This window comes from Channa argus, chromosome 17, assembly GCF_033026475.1.
Source record: "Channa argus isolate prfri chromosome 17, Channa argus male v1.0, whole genome shotgun sequence".
Classification (NCBI taxonomy): Eukaryota; Metazoa; Chordata; class Actinopteri; order Anabantiformes; family Channidae; genus Channa; species Channa argus.
The window spans coordinates 8,868,533-8,891,588 of NC_090213.1; the positions used below are offsets into that span (position 1 = coordinate 8,868,533).

The following is a 23,056-nucleotide window of genomic DNA, read 5'->3' on the forward strand; positions in this document are numbered from 1 at the left end:
ACACAAATAAAAATCAGTCTGCACTTATGCAAAAATAGCCCAAACTATGCTTAGATTAATCAAATAAAAAATTGAAACATGATTAAAAGAGGCAGAGTTTTTCGGTTTCAGAAGGCTCAAGGCAAACCCTGACAAAGTAACACAAACTTCACAAGGGTTCATATCAGAGCTTTGCTTTTTGAAGAAAGTGTCCCAAACCAGGCTCATCCATCAGCCTAAAACAGTTGCAGTGAGGCAAAACACTTCAAAGTATAGACTTGGAATAATTTGCACAAATAGAACTCATTGCTATGAATGCTTTCTAATACTTTATCTTGTGTGTAATGTAAAATATTTACCACAATTAATCTGCAATCAGTCTCCCACACAAGTCTTTGACAAACAAACTGTGGAACTTCCTCCTTGGGGGAGTGAATATAAATGAAGCCTTGACAGTGGCGGATGTGCCGAGACTGTGTGCAACCTGCTGGGAGGCTGATGGCAGGTTCCAGACCATTAGCTGCAGTGTTATTACTAAGTAGCGAGCCCCCCCCAGGGCTGTGTAAGGAAGGAGCTGGAGCTTGGAGGGTTGATGGCTTTATAAATCAAAGGCAAGGCCAGGCTGATAGCAGGTCTATTTTATGAATCAAACATGTACCCATGTCTGTGTGTGTACTCGCGCACACATACAAACATTTAAATTGCGGCTTCCTAGTTTATTTTACTCTTGGCAGGCTGTAAAAGCCACAAAATAGCACACAGCTCATCACGGGACAGATTTAAAGAAGGGCAAAGAAACACACACACAGGCTTTGAAGCAAAATAAAATCCTAATTTCATAACTGTTCTTACTCTAAAACACTTTTTGGCTTGAACAAAACTCTGCATTCACGCAGTCTGGAAGATGAGTCAAGGTACCTGGACATCTTTCTTGTCAGTTCGAAGTCCAGTTGAAATGACCTTCCAGATAACCTCTCCCAGAAGACTGTGAATCTTCACTGCCACGCTGCATTGATACAATCGAATAGATGACACCGCTCACATACAATACAGACACCCGCCATCTCTTCACCAGCACAAATGGTGTCAACACACAGTCAAATACCAGCGAAAGACAATTCCTTAAAATTACAGTTTTGCTGGTATTTGGAACAACCAGTGACTTCATTTTTACAGACTATCAGCTTAAACCCACCCCCCATCTATGGAACATCCTTCTCCCCTCTGACCCTGCCCCTCCCTCAGAAACACTCACTGACCCTACTCAGCACCGAGAGCTGTTAGGAGAGCACATTGTGTTATCAGTGAGCAGATAAGGAAGGTCTGACACTGATTCCAGACAAACAACTACATAAAAATGGCTGAACAGTTTGTGTATTCTTGCCTGCACTCGTTGGTTGTTGCTGAGATAAAGGATGATGTGATTCTTGGAGAACTATCTGACAATCACACAGCATTTAGAGACAAGGGAAACAGGGTGGCCAATCTTCAAAACCATAAAGTCTGATCAGATGCTGATTCATCTCCTGTGTGAAATCAAGTGTGGAAAAGAGCTGGACAGACAATGCCTTCATTTCCAGAATTTACAGTCTTAAGAGGCACATAAGAGTGAAATTCTAGCTCACTGTGGACACATAAATCTCATAAAATCCAATCCTTAAAATCTGAACTCAAAAATCAGACTGAAATGCCAAGCGTAACAGTGACTAGTCTGGATCTTGATCTCCATGCTTGTGAAGGATCTGAACGGCTCCAGTCATCATGGCCATGGTGCTGATTGATCAATCCCTGGTGCTGGAACCTGGTCTGGTGTGTGTGTGTGTGTTTGTTTGTGTGTGTGTGGATGTGCGTGCGAGTCTGTGTATTTGAGTGTGTCTCCAAATGTGTAGTTAATAAATTACAGCCTTGACAGTTCAGGATTAGGCCAGGGGTGGGGAACAGATAAAAAGGAAGCCCATCATTCTCCATCATTCTCTCGTTACATCAAAACACAATGAAAAAGTTGTTTTTTCCTAAACTGCACTTTTAGGGTGAAAATTAGGTATTGAACCTCTAACTATATTTGCATTATGTTCCAAACCCCATCTTAACTAAAAAATGACTTTAGCGGTCAAAGAATAAACTCTGGATTCCTTAACAAATCACCTCTAAATTCATTATAAAACCCTTTCCGTTCAGTCCTGTGACATTATTTCAGGGTTTCATAGTCATAATTGTCCACTAGTACAAAGGTATGAGTAAGGCTCTTTGCACGTTAATACTTTAAAAATACAAGTAATTCCACTCTATGTTATTTTTGAGTTAGTAATTCTGAAACATGGGCACAAATCTGAAGACACGGTGATCACTAAGTGAGCACTGCCCCCTGCTGGTAAGAAGCTACTCTGTTTGGTAAACGATTGTTGGAACTCACCACAGGTGTAGATGACACTGAGGTACTTCCTGGTGCCCGAGTAACACGGGTCTCCAAAGTCCCTGGAGGACGCCCGAACCAGACAGCTCTTCTTGCCCTGACAGCGAGCAGTCAGAACCTGCAGAGCCACAGATGACTGGCAGTCTGACCGGGGACAGAGGAAAGGAAATGAGACGAGAACTGAGCAAAGTTATAGTTACTAAATTCAATATTTAAATAATTCAAAAGATGTACTGTTAGAGCTTCTAAATCTTTTAGATAACACTGACATTTAACAGTAAATTCTGCATACTTGGGAAGTAATTCAATATAAAAATCAATTAGTGAGTTCAAATTAGTTATTTATTTTAAGCACAAATAACAAAAAATACACAGTTCCTCAAACATACTTCTGTCTTCTACGCAAAAAAAATTGTCAGGCATGACAAAGACGTTGAAAATGTCAGCTGAGGCTCCTTAACTGTATTGTGAGAAGTAGAGATGGTCATTTTTTTTCTGACACAATATTTTATTAATAAAAGAAACTAATAACTGCAGCTATATGATGAAAATATTTGTAAATAGGTACACTTTAAGTTAGTTTGCCAGGAAAACCATCTGTTTCTAAAGTAACTTGAAAATAAATTAATATTTATAATATGTATAATATTTCTATTCCTTTGGTTTAAATTCATATCTGTTTCTTCCCAGTCAAGATTCTTCTTACAAAGAAATCCTTTGGTAAATTAACAACTGCCTGTAAACCAACTGTGAAACTACTGCGTCATTTTCTGGTTCTTTTTTAAAATATTGAATAAATGAGTTACAATGTGTACACTGTCCAACAATCCACATTGTCTCTATTCTCTAAGCGATTCATACCAAGTTAAATAGTTCTTTCAGACAGACATGAAATTGTGAATCAATTACAGGAAGCTGCCAAATCAACATTAATCACACTTTAACATATCAGTATAAAATAGTAAACAAAGATGAAATGCTGTTTCCGTACATTAGTGTCTTGCCACCTGTCAAGGTATTGATGTTAGGTACAAGAAGTCGGCACCGAAGCTTAAATAAACAAATATGCGTGAAGATCCATTTTCTAAGCCATAAAGGCTTTCTCAGCTTCTATGGTAGACCCACAGTAGACCCACACAGAGAACCCTTACTTGGGCCTCACAGTGTCTACAGGGATACCTGATCCAATGTGTGTGTGTGTGTGTGTGTGTGTGTGTGTGTGTGTATGGAGAGAAGACAGACTAATGGATGGGGCTCTCACAAATCACCACGAACCACCTTCTCCAGAGACTCCTCTTTAGCTCTTATCCTCTGGGGAGAGTGGACATATAAATGAGATAGGATGCCCGGCTCTGCCTGCACACTTTATAATACACTTTGTTGTAACACTGACTGATTATTCTCCCAATTTAACCAATTTAATGTTAAGTTAGAAAATTGTGTTAAAAGTTCCAAAGCCCAATAACATGCCTGCAAATTGCTTGTTCCTTGCAACCTATAGTCCCAAATCTAATTACAGCATATTCACTTCACCATAATATAAGAAAAAGAAAGATACAAAATGTTACCATTAGGAAGCTGAAAGTAGCTAATGTGTGGGATTTTTGCATATAAATTCCAACATTATTGAATTTGTTGTTGATAACATTTTTGACTAATTAAAGTAATTAACACATTTTTTGAAAAATGTGATAAGAGAAAGGGAGTGTTCTGAAACTAACATCCCTTAGCCAAAGGACACAGGATTGAGCTGCTTGTTCATTATATAGAGCAAATCAAATGTTCAAAAACTATTTTTAAATGTTTACTAAATATATGCAAAGTGTGTGTGTTTTAACATTTATAAAATCACAAATCTTTAAAAAGTGAAAACATGGAAATCCACTCAGTTTTCTGTGTTCATTACAGATAGGCAAGTGCTAAAGTAGTAAAGTCTGAAGAATCTCCTGCTGAAGGGGGGTTGTAGTAGAAACAGGGTTCCACATGGGTGCTTCCCAGACCTCTCCCACCTCTAAAAACAACACAAGGAGATGAACCTTCGAAAGTGTCCACCATCTGTCCTGGTGGCCTCTGTGACAGACTGAGAATTCAGAAAAGGTAGAAGACGTTGTTTAAGACTTGGTTCACACACCAACAGGATGACAACAAATTATAGCTCAGGTCAAAGAGTAAATGTCTCAGTCAGAGGTGAAAAGGGGTAATCCATTGGTCATGCACAATGTCAACATTGGGAATTCTCTGAATGATCCATATCTGTGCAGTCCCCCCTCTTAATGAAGAGAGAACACACCTTCTTCCATGTTGATATGTGTAAGAAAAACAGGTTAAGCTACTGTAAATCTCCTAAGTCTGGATCAAAGCCTTCGTTGCAATAAGCTTCTTAACAATGTGAGCCTGAATCTGTGTCTATCCAGTTGGACACGGTTTGAGGGGGCAACCGGACACCCCCCAGCTGGAGCTGACACACTGGAATTCCCGACCAGGACGTAGAGAGGTGGAAGCCTGTGGGAACCAGAGGGTGTAACTGGATAACTAGTAAGACACCTCAAAGGTTGGACAGTTCCCGGTGTCATTTAAAACACATGTGGATTAACTGATAGTGGCTGCTTTGTCTTTAATAATTATAATTACAATGAGCCACAAATAATTCAAAAATCTGATGTGGACCTTTTTTTGCAGCCTAAATTGACAGGTTTTGTGACAGCTTTTCAAAAAATTTGCGATGCAGGTCGTGGTATGTTGTTTTATGATGTTTTAAATTGCAAGGTGATGCAGAATTCACCAGGGATTAGTTGAACTAATTGCAGCCAGCGCAACATAGCAAAGTGCAAGGTACTACTGCTGCACTTGGTAATACATTTTATTTCCGTGAATCAGATAATTAAATAATTCTGCTTGAAAGAAATTACCAAAAGTATTAATTATGAAAAGAGTTGCAGATTTCAGCTCCATAAGATGCTGCTGGCACCATAATGGGCTTTTAGGCAGGACCAAACTATCGGGCTCTTATAAATAATCTCATTTAGTTTACAAAATTTCAAAGAGCTGTTATTACAAGAACTTAATTTTCTTCATTTCCATACTGATGTATGTCCCTTCTTGCTTGTTATGAAAATGAAATTGCCTTGAAACCACAGCAGCTATTGGTGAAACAGCTATAATAGATTAACGGATGTCTGTGTGTATTTGTATGCATTTATATATTTTTTCTATATGTCGATGCTGCAGTACAATGACCTCCTTGGCTCCCTGATGTACTTTAATTTGCTCAGCCTCTCGCTTTTCCTCCCCAGAGGGCTTGTTTGAGCTGCTGTGCAACGCTGAAAACGTTCCTCTCTGACAAGCTACTCTACTGAGAGACAGGCCCCCCATTCGCTGCAGCTTTGATTCCCTGGCGGAGTCATTAGTTGAGCGGTGGGCCCTTCACCCAGGAGGAAAGAGCGAGGCCTGGAGACAAGAGGATGGTGACACACATATTTATTCTTTGCCCACTGGCTTTCTCAGCTCATATATGCACACACACTCTATCACATACACACAGCATTTATGTGTTGCTTAAAAAAGCATTTATCAGGGTCTGACAGGAAAGCACAGACCCTTTCTCATGCACACATGCACACTCAAGTGGGGGGGTTGAATAGGCATGAATAACCCCTGTTACCTCTAACCTTTACCCTCAGCCACCTTCAAGCCTGTGCATCAACTCCTCCATCCACCACACACCCAACAAGGGCAGGCCTGTGGTTCAGAAGAGAAGGTCTACAGTCAAGAGAAGCAGTGAGTGGGGAAAGGGAGGAGTTTCCTTGACAAGCACACACACTTATTTTCACTCATGACTGATCACAGCAGGAAACATAAAGGACTCACACACAGAGGGCCACAAATCAGAAAACATAAGAGAAGTGCAGTGTGTTTTCTTAAAATGACTCACAGTTTACGGTCCACACATAGTGCTAATGTCAGTGTCAGTGTGTTTGCTTGACTGTATAAGGTACATTTGAAGTGTGTGTTGATATGATGCCCAGTACCAGCAGAACATCTATGTGACTCAGCACCTTTTGGCACACTAGTCATCCGTAGCAGAGCTGACATTTTGTTTACCATAACCAGCATCAGTCTGAAATTGTGTCTTCATGTTGAACTTAGCATCTTTCACACTTGATCATTTTAACATAATGTCATAAATCTGAAAACATATCCTGGCAATATCACGACTGACTCGACCCAGAGCTCTCAGATCCATGTTGGAGTGAGCGTATTGCTGTATATGCTGGTAAAAATATTGACTGTCTAACCAAATTCACAACGTAGGACAGCTCTTGTGTGTTTGTCCCCAACGACACATCACACCACCTGAGCACGTACACATCCCGCTACACAAGCTCACTTGCACATACAGAATATCCATAACAACCTTTTCCAGCAAATTCCTGCAGCACTGCTTCATAACAATCTTCCAGGTTTTTCCACCCACGCACACCTTTCCCGGAATTTCCAACACAATAGACAGACAAACTTGTCTAAAGCACTCATCTCGTCTTCTACTCTGACTCATACATAATACGTAACATTCGATAGCGAGGCTCGAGTCATTGTTGTGGGATTAAAAGTCTTTGTATTACAGAGAAGTGACTTTCAGATGACGTGATACAGTGAAAGGGCCTGCACACGCCAAGTGCTTTCTGTGAATGCAATTAATACATTTGAGCCTGCTCTTCTACGCACGTTTACTGTAAATGGTCTATTCTCTTTAGCAGAATTAGCTCTTACTGTTACACTGGTGATTCATTTATTACATAGTATATTTTAGGCTATTTCCAGTTTTACGTATTAAGCATAACTTACAGAAACAACACGCATGCTCAGACAAATGTATGCACAAATGTTCATACATACGCAGTTTCTCTGGCTGTGTTTGAAAGATGATAGCAGGTTGTTCCTCATGCCAGAGGCAGCCAAATAATAAAGCTTACGCATGAGTGTTATCACTGGCAACATGTTACTTCATTTATTCAGACACCACACCTGAATTCCAATCACTTGTATAACCTTTTGACCCAAACCCTGCATGAACGTGTTATCATTGAAAACACTTGCACGGTGTAATGTTCTTGTTAGCCAGAAAACAAACAGTCGGGTTGTTATATCAGCGACATTCAAACAAAAACAATTCACTGACTGACATTTGTTGACTACTGCACAACATCCATGACTCAGAACACGTTTAAACACACACAAACTGTATATTTCATCTGCAAAGTCCAAACCAGCATTGCCATCTTGCTACTTATCTTCTTTGCATGAATCAAAGTCCATGAGAAATGCAGATAGAATTACAGTGAAACAACTTGCTCACTAACAACTGGAACAAAAGTCAGAAAGCCAAGTGTTAAATCTGAACTGCAGCTGTGCGTGTTCTACTTTTGAATCATCTGGTGAACCAACTCGCTCGCTCCAGTTTAAAATTTTACCACGAGCCTAGGACCCTGTATGACAAGCACTGGGGGGCTATTAAGATGTCAAGAGCTGTGTGTGATGGTAATGGGGCAGATGAGAGAGGAGGGCTAAAGCAGGCCCCTTTTGCTTTGAGGATTCTTCATCTCCGCCAAGACCTGTCCAACCCCTCCCACTATATCCCGAAACCACCAGCACCACCACCTCCAAAATATGGGATCAAAGAGGTCTTACTTTTGTTCGCACATTCCTCTATATGCACTTGTTTTCCTCTGTTTCACTCCTCCTAGGCCTTTAGCATTCAATAAGCAACCAGATGGCTGCTCTCCAGAGCCCTATAAGTTTCAAACCATCTAAGATTTGTACCTCAGAAAGGCACCTCTAGAAGCTGTTTGGCTCTTCAAAAATGTGGCTAGCTAGAGTTCGCACAATGACAAATGTACCACTAGGTACAGGTGCAGGTGGTCAGAGTAAACTACAGTCGTGATGTAGATGAGACAAACACAGAACATGGTGTTGATTCTTTGTAGGAAAATTGTGTATGACCAAATCCCTGCTACTATATCCTATGATGTCTCTCTATCCAACACTATGCCTAGTTCACCTGGGCAGGTGCAGCCAGCTGTGTGAGTTCAGGTGTTGATCTGACACCTCAGACAGTGATGAGCTTGCCAGGGCAATGTGGTTTAGGTGATTACTATAACCTACCTTGTTGGCACATTCAAACTCTCATTTAGGGATGGTTAAAATCTAAATAGGTACAAAACAAACTTGCACATAATGCGACTGCCAAGCCCAAGATTATTCAGACACAGAGAACCACAATTATACACACGCATGCACGCAAAGCACCACCCCATTTTGGGCAGGAGGGCAAAAAGGGGGGAAAGCATTTAAAAATAATTAATGGTGTGTATCTGACCTGCCACTCAAGACACCCTCACTTCCTGCTTCTGGTGACATGGGAGCCACATCAAAGACTGAGCTGACAGGGGAAATCCCACAAGGGCACCGTTAGACTGTCTGGAACAGCCTGAGTGGGTGTTTGTGGGTGGTTGTATGGTATGCACGCATATGTCTATGTGAAAGACAGAAAGAAAAGCAGGCAGCATAATGGGGAAACAACAAGGCGTTTGTATATCAGAGTGTACAGTTGATGTAGACACACACAAAGGTAACATGTGATTTGAGAGTAAACACCAGGTCTTTTCTGCTCTAATCTGGTCTTTGCACTGCTGTAACATTAGAGTCCATTTTCCATCAAAGCTTAGAGAACTCAGCTACTGTACTTAATCCTGAGTCTGAAACCAGATATTAGGCCAACCCTGTCTCAGCCACTACACCCACTTGCACTTACAGAGGACAGGCTGAGGTTGCTTTAGAGTAACCATCAAGGTTCATACTGTATAGCGTACAATAACACATATGCTTACACCCTTAGACAATGCCCTTCTTTATATATGTCTCTAATTACCCAGTGATTGACGCCTGTGTCAGCCTATCGACCCCATCTTGTCACTTCTGACAGAAAAAAGGCACCACACAAAAATACACACTTCAGGGCATGTGTTTAGTTCATTGTTTGAATTGTGAATCATGACAAATGACATTTAGCTTCGTCCACAGTTTTATTCAAGCTCATTCTAGCACACCCTAACACACACACACACACACACACACACGCACACACGATTCCATTACACCTGCTATGGCTACTTCTTTACTGTACAAATGCAAACCTGTGTCTCTTTTCTTATACTACATATGTTAAAGAAACAAAAGCAGCATAGCTTGAAACAAAACAAATGCTAAGCAAAGAGGCCACAACCAGCAGCTATAGTTATAGTAATACTTTTAATTGATCCAAGCTTAGTGTCAATAAATATTCCCCGAAGAGTAGTGAGGGTACATCTCGATATTCTGTGCACTCACACATGCAGATATACACACATAAATACTTGTACGGAACTCAATACTGTCCCTTTTTTATGGGCCAAACTGTACTTTGGATGACAGAGACATCTGATCTACATTCCATTCTGTGTGTGTGTGTGTGTGTGTGTGTGTGTGTGTGTGTGTGTGTGTGTGTGTGTGATGACCTGACCCTGAGAGCTGGTTTTATATATCTCAGCATTTCAGAACAAGATAAACACCTACTAAATGAAAATGTTTTTATCTTTTGAACATTGAATTATTATTCAATAAATGTGTTTGACTCTGGCAGATCAGTATTTGCTCCAGAACCTCTGAGGCAAAGTAGAGGAAATTATAAAAAAGCCACAACAAAATCTTAAGACAATATCTCCTGAGTCACAGGAAAGAAGAATTCATGAAGGAGAGATTCAGCAGGAGTTATGGCATTGGTAGCCTTTGTAGTTCTCTTTGTGGTTCAGAGGTGTTCGACTCCAGGCATGTAAATAATTCATCTGTGAAAATGTTTCATCTTCCACATCTGATGGAAACATGATGGTGCCTGGTATGTTTTGTTCAGACAGATGCCTTAGCCAAAAGAACAAATCTAAACCCAGGCTGACCTGGGAAGTTCCACTCTTCAGTTCATTCATATGTACAATATAGGAACATTAGCAGTACAAGAAAACTCACTTAAATGTCAACCCCAACTCATCTGTAACTTGTGTCGTCTTGTAAGAATTTTCAGGTCTTTGCTGACCCATACTGACCCCAAAAACCGATGCTACCTTTCAAGCAAATTGTTATAATCTCAAACTCTAATGTGATGTATTAAAACTTTTGTCTACCTTTTCCACAGGATGATCAACAGAACAGCACTGACATCTTGTACCATAATGATTTTTTGGGACTAGGAATGGGTCAGGATGCATTAGTTGTTTGAAAAAATTTGTGTGTAAAACTTTTTCTAGGTTATTAATAAATTAAAAGTTAAATAATATCATATCTTACTAAATACATGTAAATAAGTGTAAAACTATTTCCATAAAATATCTGTTTCTCATGATTACCTTATTTTGAAATGACAAAAAGAGTAATAAGAGATTTTTATTTTCCATCATCCATCATTCCAACATAATATTGACTCTGCTCCTTCATAAAAAAACTAAAGTTAATTTTTTGTTTTAATAATTTTAATATTAGGGATGCAAACTTTTGCACTGATATTTAATTTTTTTTACTTTACCATTTTTACACACTTTTTGACCATTTTTATTATTTGTGATGATGAAGGAACATTTCTACTAGATGAAGGTGTATTCTTTTTATGTTAGGTTTAGGCTTGTATCCACTTATATCATAAGTCATAGTCAGCTGTAGTATCACAAGTTTTAATATATTTACTAAAAGTTTTATACACATATATTCACAACTTGCAGTTTAAATATGTAAATTTAACACATAAAGAGATGGGTCCACAGTCAGACATCTCGCTATTTTCACAGTGACATCAACAAGATGCCTCACCTACTGACAGGGCCCTTCTGTGGAGCAGGGGACACTCCAGGGTGCCCTGCTGAGTTCGTCCAAACATGGCAGAGTAAACAGCGATCTGCATACCCTGTTTACAGCTCAGTCTCATCCTCTCCTCCTCACACACCACTTTGCTCTTATACTCATCTGGATGGAAAGAGAAGACACCATTGTAACAAATAACAAAACTGGCAGAAAACCCAACCTAAAATAAATGCTGTTACTAATAATAATAACAGATAGAGAATTTTATAATATTTCATTTAAGGATAAAATATTAGCATTTTTCTTAAAACGCCAGAAGATATATTACATTATCTTGATATTACTATCTGCTGGTCTATTTACTTCACATGTTCTAATCTAAAACGTTTAGATTTAATATGATTTTTCTTTTCAATTTAGATTATCTTTCATGTAGCAGAGACCACGGACAATTGGCTTCGTTCAGTGTAAATAGGGAGAAACAGAGGTAGAGTTGCTCAGTGGACGTGTAGAGCCATGCAAAGGCATTCCTCACACACATCCAACCACAGTGACCTGTGACAGCCAAAGGAGCTCCATTGGACAGCAAAAAAATCAAAAATAAATACAACAGCAGCCATTTTTACATCCATGTGGGGAGTAGAACAGGCATGCAAAAAGCAGAGAGAGCAGAGAAAAGGGTCAGGGCTGGTTTGTTACTGTATTCTATTTGGTGACAGATCCACTCACTCTCCCTCCCTCTCATTCCCCTTCACTTCCTCTAGCTTCCATCCACCTCTCCTTTCAGAGGCAGTGACACCTGCCCGTTGCACCTCACTAACACCCTATGTGGCCTTTCTCTCTTCCCCTGAGGAGTCATTGGTTAAGTGACAGTGAACAAAGAGCTGTTGATTGGCCCCAGGGTCCAGCAGAGAAGAAAAAGTGGGGAGAGCAGGGGGATCCCATGGATTAATGCCCACTTCTGGTCACTCTAGTGTGAACTGCTGCACAGCTCATTGCAGCTCGGCTCTGCTCAGCACTGGTTCGTGAATGGAGACTACAATCTGGGTGGGATTAGTCCACTGTTGAGGCTCCCCACTGGAGTGATACTCCTAACTTCCTGGCTCATGGAGAGAGCTAAGGGATAAAAGGAAAGGCATGCAAAGGGTGTTTTGTACTTGGTTTAAATGAAGCATAGACAGTAGTAGCAGGAAGCACTGACAGAATCTATGTCACTGAATACCATTACGGATTGGGAGGAAAGTTATATGACTGGAGAAATCAGTCAAATGAGAAATTAACTGAAACTCACTTACTGATTAAAAAAAAAACTGTACTGCAGACAAAATTTGTTTCTCTCCTAAAGACCTACAATACAGACTTAAATTAGTGTATATGGAAATGGGGAGTTGAAATGGTCATTGGTTGAAAGCAAGTTGCTGTATGATACAACACAAAATAATCTGAACTGGACACTTAGGATTGATCACCTGCACACTTAAGCTAGAACCTGTGAACATTTGGCTATTGATGTTGAGCCTAACCCATTGTGTATTTCTGACTGATGTGAAGCTGTGTGAGAAAAGAGGAAAAATGTTCTAAGCACAGGGACGGTGGCACTGTCATGGAACAAGGTGATGAGGGACTTACTAGGTCTGCATTTGTACCAGACAATGAGGTATTTACTGCTGCCTGGACACTGGTCTGCCCCAAACACACGGCTGTTGACAAGGACTTGACAGCTCCTTCTGTCTTGGCACTCGTCCAGCATTTTCTAAAGAAGGAAAGAATGACACGGAGCAGCAGAAGACCAAAGAGGGGGTTAGAGGGAGAACAATAATCCAACGATGGTGAAACCAGCAGCAGGCAAACTTAAAACCACTTCAAACGGGCTGTGTATAGCCATGGGAATATGGGGGAGAGGAGCAGGTAAGAGAGAAAAGAAGAAAATGAGAAGGAAAACTGTGGAAAGCGCCAATACAGTCCTTTCCTGACATTCTTCTGGTTCTTTAGTTTCATCTGTAACCAACGTAAACACAATTCAACACAGAACACTGAAGGAATCACAGTTAAGATTATTATTTACTATAAATCATGTATATCATAAACTAAGCTTTAGATTAATTAGGATTAGTGAGAATATTTGCATGTTTGTTTAAATTTGTAGTATTAGCCTCAATAGCAGTATGGCTCTAAAGGTGGTCTCATCAAAGTATTTCAACTATAGATTCAGTTGCCATCATATCTTACAGATATTCAGATACAGATGTTCATAATGCCCTGCAACTGAGTTTGGTAGCCAAATCATTATGCTGACAAGTTTGTGGTCTGTGGTTTTGGCTGCAACCACCACTTCATCTAAACAGCTATTGGACAGATGTTAGTGATGAATTGATGCCTTGCGAATTATAATCGTTTTGGTGATGCCCTCTGTTTTTATGCAATGCCAACAGCATCTTAAAGCCTAAACAAGCTATATTTAATAATCAAGTTAGCTGTAGTGTAAGATTCAAATCAATATCTGTACAAGATAAGTTATGGAGCATATGTCTATAGAAAAAACATTGGACACTGTAGCTTTACTTTAATTTATGTACTAAATACCCGCATCACATAAGCCTTAGTAGTACTTTGTGTTTAGTGCTACAAAGCAAAAGTTGATGAACATGGCAAACATTAAACCCACCTAATGTCGGCAAACTGGCATCGTCACTGTGAGAAAGATAACAGGCTGATGTTAAAATTTAGCTCCAAACACCATTGTCCCAAAGCTGAGCAGGGCCTCTGGCGTTTACAAACCAAGAAAAATGCCACTGCCTTTCTAAAAATTGTAATTATGTTTTCATTTTTCAATTATAAGTACAATAAGAACAATTAGTAACAAAGTCCTTATATTAGCTGTATTGATCCATGATAAAAATAATCATTAGTGGCAGCCTGTAAGGGACTCGAATAAGCATTTTGATACAAACACAACAAGGGTTGTGAACAGGTGGTACAATAAGCTTCTTCAGGGTTGTACTAATGTGGGTGGCACAGCAGTCAGTCATTCTCTCACTTCAGCACAATGCAGCCTCTGTGTCTGTGCATTCATGGCTGTCCTGTCCATTATGGAAACGGAGGGTGCTCAATGCTAGAAGGCAGGGTGACTAAGAATAAACCAAACAACTGAATGAATGTTCAACAGGATGTGTTTGTATTGGTGCTGCAAAGTGGGGCTCCAAGCCCAGCCGCATCCCAATTTAGGAGAGGATGCTGAGGCAAATACCCCATGAAATCGCTTTGTGTCATGGGAACATGCAGGCCTGCTTCCTCTTTAGAGAGTGTAATTTGCCGGAAAACCTCCCCACAAAGCATTATATAATCAGTGGTCCTCTGAAATTTAACCCCAGGACACTTTGACAATTTTGCAGGAAACTTTCTCTCACGAGAATTTTTGCCCAAGAGAATGGGTAAGTGAAGAGTGTACTAATAAAGGGAGGAACAAAATGAGATGTAAGTCTGGGATAGATGGGAAAAAGTAAGGATGAGCTTAAATTGTGCTGAGACTTAGGAAAACTACCTGTAATGCAGTGGACACAGAACAATATTGGTCATTCTCTGGGGTCTTGTAAGCACTTAGGAGGGCCTGCTGAGTCTGAGGGCACTGGTGGGGGCCAGTGGGACCTCTTCTTCCGTAGAAAGCTGATTGGATGGTGATGGTGGTGCGGGGTGGGCAACGAACTGACAGGAAGTCTCCGTCACAGGCCTGCTCTGTGTAGTTCCTCAACACTGTGGACAGGTAACCTGTATAACAGCATAATGACAAAGTAGCTGTTACCTTAGACACAAAACATCCTTATATTGAGTTACACATAATGCATAGTTTGTGTGTGCTGAACTGGAACCCATAAAGAGGTTAAAGGAATAGGTTGGGACTTTTTAAGCTGCTTTTAATACAATATTGAGGTTCTAGTACATGATACATATCAGATTTTATCTGGAATGTGGCTATACTATAAGAACTGGGGGGCAGGATGCAGTTTTCTTCCCTTTTCATTTGTGCATTTAACTTCATGCATGTATTTTTCGCCATACAACGCTGTAATAACACCAGCTTCAAAATTCCCAAACTACTACCACTACTGCAATGTTTGTTAACGAAATTAAAGTTCTACTGCTACCACAGTGTTCCCAGATCAGGGAAAAACCACCACTTCATCTCTTGCTTCAGAACTTGATCATGTGCAGAGAGGATGGGTAGTTTGCTAATCTCTCCTTCATAATTCTTTTTATTCAATATTTTTCCATAAGCATTTGGTGGTGGCTGCATAGCGGCAAGCCCTAACAGATAACTGCTTAAATCTAAAAGATGCCTCCAGGTCTAAAATACCATAAAAACAAGCTTTAGCTTCTGAGCGTCAGCCCTCCAGTTATGCACACAGAACAGGCTTGTGTATTGATATTCAAAAATGCCAGTACAGATGATTTTAAAAATCTCACATAATTATGCAGCATACTTGATGTAGTGGACTTTTTTTTTGACACATTTGCACGCAACATTTTTGGTCACTGATAGCTGCAGGAATTCCTCCTAGCAGTGTTATGCCGTGCCACTACACATATACACCAAAGAACAATTTTAATTGTGTGTGAGCCTTGTGGTTCGATAGTTCAATAGTTCGATAGTGTGCACTTTCATTTAAGCTTGGAGGCTGCGTCAAATAAAATTAAAGCTCTTATTTCTTTAAAACACCAAAGGCTCTCAGCTCACACTACCTTCCATTTAGAGACTTTGAGTGCTGCCAGTCGGCCTGTCAGTCACTGAGGAGAGCTGAACCCATCACAAAGCCACCATTAACATTCCAGCCTACGAGAAGGAAAACACAGATAAAGGACTGAGCTGATCCCTCGCCACTGTCCTATAATGTTTTTGCAGACTTATCTCGCTTAGTGAATGTATGCATTGAAAAATGTATGGCGAGGCTGGCTAAAAGAGCATCTAGCTTTAGTTGTAGATTCTCTCATGTCTCAACTTTTCCAAAACCTTTCCAGTCAAAACCTAAAGTAATTAAGATCACTTTCCATCAAAGATATGAAGTCTGTTATTTGTCAAAAAAAACAAAACGCAATACTGGGGCAGTTTTTATGGTAAAATACAATTTGAACAAAAGACTAAAAATAACTTCCAAAACAGGCTCAAGTGCTCTGCAAACACATTTACACAGAGTCAACACCACCTCATGCTCACACACACACACACACTCACAAAGTCGACACACTGTAATTCAATTATCTTTTTTTTAATTTGGTTAGTGTTTTGTCAGGAAGAGGAAATCACATTGAAACAGACTCCTCTGACACACACATTAGCAGCCGTGCACACATTTGGATACACACAAAACGCACACATTGTCCCCTTATCACCATGGCCACAGTTAAAAAGAGGGAAGGGAAACAAGAGACATTCTCAGGCTTTGAAAGGTCAGCCTCTCTCTAAATAAAGATGCTTATTAAACCACCATTTCTCACAGTAACAAGTATCCACCTGTGGCTGGGTTGCAAAAATGGAGAACAGGTGCACCTACGACCCTTTCCCTTAAGTTTATTTAGTTTATTAGTTTATTTGCATGTCTCCTACCAAATTATATTATGTATATAAAACTAGTGGAGTTTTGATCCCTTTAATAATTGTGTGAGCTTAACTGGTTTCTCTGCCTCCACATTAATCCTGCGCTCACACACAGGTCCGCTGTGTCTGCCACATTCCACACAGGGTGAGAGGGAACTTGGCATTCCCCTCTCAAGTGAGACCACACACACACACACACACACACACACACACACACACACAAACATATGTATGTATAATATCAACACAAACAACGTGGTAGGAACAGGCCTTGCAGCTTGGCTCTGAGAGCCGGGGTGTGTAGCGCTGGTGTAACAGTATCACATTATTAGGGCCGTTTCCTGGCAAAGTGCCAGCGCTATGAGAGACCACGAGTTCCTCCAGTTGACTGAGCCTTGCGCACGACAGTTGTAACCATGGAAATAGCCAAGGTTACGAAGAGGGTGACACGACCAAAGATACAGGACTGAATTAGCACAATCCACTTGGAGGAGGAGTTTCTTCAGAGAGGGATCCTTAAGTAACACAGTTTAAACACCACAAACACACCGATACGCCTTGCTCCACCCTACAAAGTGGGACTTTAGGTAAAAGGCAAACAGATTGTCTCACACAAGCCCTCAGGTGCTTTCAAAAGATTCCATTTCTCTTTTTTGCCATCCCATGCTCCTCCCACTCTCTCTGTGTCTCTCGCTCTCACATCTTCACTATTGTTCCCTTCATGCTACCTGTTGACTGAAGCCTCCTTTCAAAGCCAACAAATCAGGTGGGGTTAAGACACCTGTGTAAACTGCCCAGCCAATGACAGGTGTCAGTCAGAGCTAAAAGGCTGAACAATGCTGGAGGAACACCCAGGCATCTCTCCTCCCTCGTCTATGTTCCTTTTCATGTGGGGCCAGACTCCCTTCTTAACAAGCTCTCTGCCCTTTCCCTTTACAAAAGCACAGCAGTATTATGTCTACAGGTTTGTGTATTCACTCATTAAAAGACAGGAGGTTGCGGTCAATGATGCTGTTCACATACAAACAGGTTGCTCCTGTTGTGAACAGGATTTAAAGGAGTGCAAGGTCCATGTAATCTCTGCAGCATGGGGATTCGTCATAAACACAGATGCAGACAAATGCACCTGTCTTTTGTATCTATCATCCAACAGAGAGGGGTCATATGATGTGACTCAACCAGTCTACCTTTCAGTTGCAATCACAATCTTTCAGCTGGCTGTAAAGCTAGAAATCATGCAGAAACCCTTGTGAATGCTAGCTCCACATTTGTGGTCATATGATGACCCTAAAGTCTGACCTCGTCATGGAGGGGGTCAGGAATGATGGAGATTAGTGATGGGCCACTGTGTTGTGTCAACATGACACAGAAAGAGCCCCGCAGGAGGATTTTCACCCAAAGAATCACTGATTAGTCACATGCCAATGCAAGTTTATAGCAGAGTGTGGGCAAATCTGCTTAGAGGTATTCATTTATTACATCTAAATACAGAAGAAAGACATATATAGGCTTATATGGTGCTTTTCACCAGCTGGAACATTTACTGCAATCTTGACCATGTCTCCTTTGAGACTGGAGTGTGATTGAAACTAATTTTGCCTCTGGTCCGCTAAGCTGAGGTGTTCAGTGTCTGCTAAGAATGAGTACGACAGGTATTTCTGACATGAACTGAGGGCAGGTGGGAGGAGGAGAAAGGAGAGAGGAGAGAGGTGGTTCAGGTTGTGATATGTCTGTTATTCATGCTCAGGGCTTTCCCCTGCTTTTGAAAGATGCTGCCTCCTCCTATTGGTTGGGCCTTGAGAATGAACAGTGCATTTCAGCATGAAGTGTTACCAAAATGTTGTAATATTGCAGGCTTTATCCTGCTACTTTCTTTTATGGTGCATGTAAATAATGTTTATAAATGCTTGTAAAAAAAAATGCATAACATTGCAGATTACTAGAAGATTTAAAGATTAGAAAAGGTTAATGCTAGGAAAGTACATATTTACACTGGAGTTTAGAGAAAATCAACAGGAAACATTGTATAAAGTATTTAAAAAGATCATATCTGTATAAAATATACTAGGTATATCCTGATACAACTTTTTCCCAAACTGAGTACAAGTACTTACATTTGAGTGATACCAGTATCGAGTACTGATGCAACTATTTTGCTGCTAGTAGGAGTTGTTGAACAGTAAAACTACACTGCAGTTAAGCAAATCCTGTGAGAACAGAAATTCTTACTTGTTCTTCTGCCAAACAAATATGGTGGGACCGGTGCTTAATCAACAGGATAGGTAAACAAAACAAACAAACAAAAAAAAACACAAAGCACAGATTTGAGGTGAGGTCCTGGATGGAGAAGCATGGACAACATGTAGAGTCTAAACAGGAATATGAAGATAAAAAAAACAATGAACTTCTGGTAACTTTCTAGTTACTATATATACCCTTGTTTTTGCCAATGTCGGTTTCACATCCGCCTACAAGTACGCAGGTGTCTACAAGTATAGTACAAAGGCACAGTGGAGCCGATGGGCAATGCATCGGGACATCCCTAAAATATCTGCAACAACACCTACAAATGCAATTTTTACAGGCAAGAAGTAACCAAGGCATTCTTGAAAGCTGCAAAATCAAAGGCTGTATCATGTTTCATCTTGGTATATTAGGTATTTAGGCATTTACAGCCTTGTGCCTTTATTGGTGTTATTTTAAGCAAATTATAGCCACCAAACCATCAAATGTTCAAAGATTTAGGGCTGCAGCCCTGTTACTGGAGATGGAATTCCCTTTAAGTGGTGACTACTTGGAAAAGCGGAGATTCCATTCAAAGAAACAGGCCTCGCTCTGGCAGCTTTCTAAAGATGGTGGCAATGAACAGGCCAAGAAGAAAAACAATAGGAAGCAAAGAAGATGACCAGTGATGGAGAAGGGAAGTGGTAGATAAAGACATATGCTCAATCAAAAAAGACACTTGCTAAATAATAAACTGAAGATTAAAAATCTGCAGAGTTACTGGGTATTTTAAGAGAGCGAAAGTAAAAAAGTGGCAGTGTGCTGGTCATGAGAAAAAGAGCTGTATGGAAGCCACTGTTTACAGGATGTGGCAGCAGAGATGCAAAGGCCAGAATGGGTGGCTTTAGGTCCTGTAGTAATTACCTTTCCCCACAAACCGCAGAGGCACTGCAAGGGCCTGGAAGCCACCGAGACATTTAGATAAAACAACCTCCGATTCTAAATCACATGTAGTTGAAACTGCATTCACCCATTCAGACCTGAGTTTTAGCTGAACTTATCATATGTGAGCCGAGAGAGACAGGTTTATGAGCTGTGCTGACATGAGATGAGACCTCAAATATGTGCAGAAAGAAAAAGAGCAAACGTTCACATAGAAGCCACAAGGGACACTGCTAAACAATAGACATAATGTCAAAATTAAAGCTATGAGCAACTGATGCTGTAAATGTGCCAGGTACAGTCTAAAAGTTTGGTTCTAAAAAAATTAAAAATTACATTCCTAAAATACACTGCATACCTCTACGTACAATACATTAGTGCTGCTACTTATAGTACCACTTTGGATTAGCCTACTTTTTTGCTAATCCCACTTTGGGACAGAAAAGGAGCTCTTAAATATTTTGCTGAAGCCTAAGCAGTTAAATTTGACATAAGTCAGAGCGGGATTACCTTTAAAACTAGTCAAGCACTGCAAATGGGCAGCTCAATGAAAATTCTTTCAAATAAGTGTTCAGTGAGACCATGCAAGATTTGGTGGATGAATCTCAATTAACATTCACCAGCTTGCCATTAGAATACAGAACTTGCATATATTTGATGCAATCATTCTGTATTTCACTCTGTTGGCTCATATTAACAAAGCAACATTGACAGCAGTAATGGGTGTCACACGATGGTTGTTAAACTGTGAGAGGTACAGATGGAACATTAAAATCCTATTTGAAAGAAAGAAAGCTCCATTTTTTTGTGGGAGATAAACCCAGTGTGTGTGTCACACTTTGCTGTGAGAGTGATTAAACAATAGCTAATGAAAACAAAACAAGAGAGGAAGGAGAAACATGGCATGAGGCAAAGTAAACCGAGAATAGAGGGAAGCTGAGCATACTAAGTACGCTATTCATGTCTTGATGTCTTTTAACAGATTTCTTTGATACAGTAGGGAGGCAACTTGTCATTTTGTTATTTTAAAACCACGTTAATACACGTGGGTTATCAGAGTGCATTTAGCATCTCAATGCTGCATCTCTCAGCCTTTTAATCTGTCAACAGAGGCAGCCAGATATAAAAAAACCAAACTAATTCACATGTTTAGATTTGGCTCATTGATGCACTAAAATGATGTTTGGATTCCATAGACAGAAGATAAGTGCACGCAACATGTTCATGCCAGTTTCTTTAATATACACACACACAAAGTCTGCTTGTCCAGTTCTTTTCTGTTCCCTGACATGTTTTATCTTTCTTACACATACAAACACATGCAGGCTCACATACACTCATACATCAACCCACAGAGGCCTGCAGAAGCACACCCTGGTGTGCTGGTGATTTTGATGGTGAGTGTTTGTGGCGTCACTTCATATTCTCCCATAGCTGCTCAGAGTTGAAAGTTGGCCAGTGCTAAGGCAGCAGCACATGATTCTTTTGCAGCTTGTGGCCTGTATTTAGTGTTGTTTATGCGTACTTACTCATTAGTAATTTACTCAGTAATTTGTTCCCAAACTGTAAAGTGTATACTATGTGGGAAGAGATTTGTGGAGATTTGGACACGAAACCAACCCTTTCACCGGAAAATAGGATGAACATTTTGGAGTCCCCGGACTAAATTCAGACCAATTTTTTTTTTATTTTTTTATTTTTCTGTATTAGCTGTTCATGGAAACTATGGCATGATTTGAGTAAGAATGAGGTTGTGGTTAAAGGAAAATAAAATACTGTTAAGCTACAGTTAAGGTTGGCCAGGAAAAGCAACACTATGTTAAGGTTAAGGAAAAGAAGGCTAATGTTAAATGTAAGCCTGTGATGTAACACCAATTTTGGTTTCCTGCATGAAGGTTAGTGGCCATACAACACGACTAATCAACACACCAACAAATGCAACCTTGCTTTGATCCTCACTAAATCTACTTTTTGTTTTAAGAGTGGTCATACATGACAAGTTGCAGAATGTTCATTCGAACATTCAAAATGGATATAACTCCCGGGGATAAGCGGCTGCAATGGGAATAGTAGGAAACTCTAGCCCAATGTTAAAGAATATGTTAGTCATACACAGGGTAAAAGTGTAGATGAAAATGTAACGTGGTGGTTTCTTTACTTGTTTCCATGAAAATGTGTTGTTTTGTTGTGCCAAAAGAACATTATTAAATTATATGAAATGGAAGGATGTCAGATGCTACAGTAAGTCAGACACGTGTCAGGGAGGATGACGAATGCCCCTGCTCTGCAGAAAACCACTAACACAACAGCTGCTTTGGCTTGTTCACAACTAACGATCTATTATTAACTTCTAGATTAAATTAAACCGAAGGAGAATGTTGGGATAACAATCAAACGTCATGCTAGAAATCTGTGGTTAATATTTCACTCTAATCAGGATTTGCCAACACCCTCAGACAAAGAGAATATGGCCAACTGTGAGTCTGTTGTCAAAGTTCATCTTGAGGGAGTGGCTGAGTATAAAACATCTGCCAGACTTGGAGCTGGCCTCACAGTTGGACAGTGGCTTCTAAGCATCCCCTCCCCGCCATCACCATCCCCACGGGACTCCCCAAAATCTACATACTGGTCCCACCCAAACCCTCCCATGACCTCTGTTAGCACGTGTCTCTCTTTATGACCCCTGTGGGTCAGAGGGGACTGAGCAAGTGGACACTTTTACTCAGAATCTCAGAGTGTGGGTGTTGTGTGTTTCTTATATTTGGTGGGATGGGATGTGCGGGTGAAAGGTGAAAGTGAGGAGCAGAGCGTGTCCAGACACCCACAAACCACACATGGAGAAAGTGTGTGATACAGAGAAAGACACAGGGGAAAAAATGGAAAGAGCTAAAAGAACAGATCTGTCATTTTAATGTTCACTTTTATGGCCTGGGAGATTTGGGTGGCAGCCAGACAGCCAGACCTCTAACTACAGGCCTGAGGACCCCAAGCAGATGCATCTGTGCGAGAGCTTTATTGTCAGTAAG

The 23,056-nt window shown here is 40.4% G+C and overlaps 1 protein-coding gene across 1 annotated transcript in view; it reads right to left on the minus strand.

Annotated features, from left to right (window-relative positions):
• The window catches only part of LOC137102588 (protein eva-1 homolog A), a 62,092-nt gene that overhangs the window by 30,813 nt on the left and 8,223 nt on the right, over positions 1-23,056 (minus strand). Inside the window, exons 2-5 of the mRNA XM_067482242.1 lie at positions 14,817-15,040; positions 12,905-13,028; positions 11,285-11,437; positions 2,393-2,536 (exon numbers count right to left, since the gene is read on the minus strand). Coding sequence (XP_067338343.1) covers positions 2,393-2,536; positions 11,285-11,437; positions 12,905-13,028; positions 14,817-15,040 — 645 coding nt within the window. The remainder of the gene's footprint in view (positions 1-2,392; positions 2,537-11,284; positions 11,438-12,904; positions 13,029-14,816; positions 15,041-23,056) is intronic.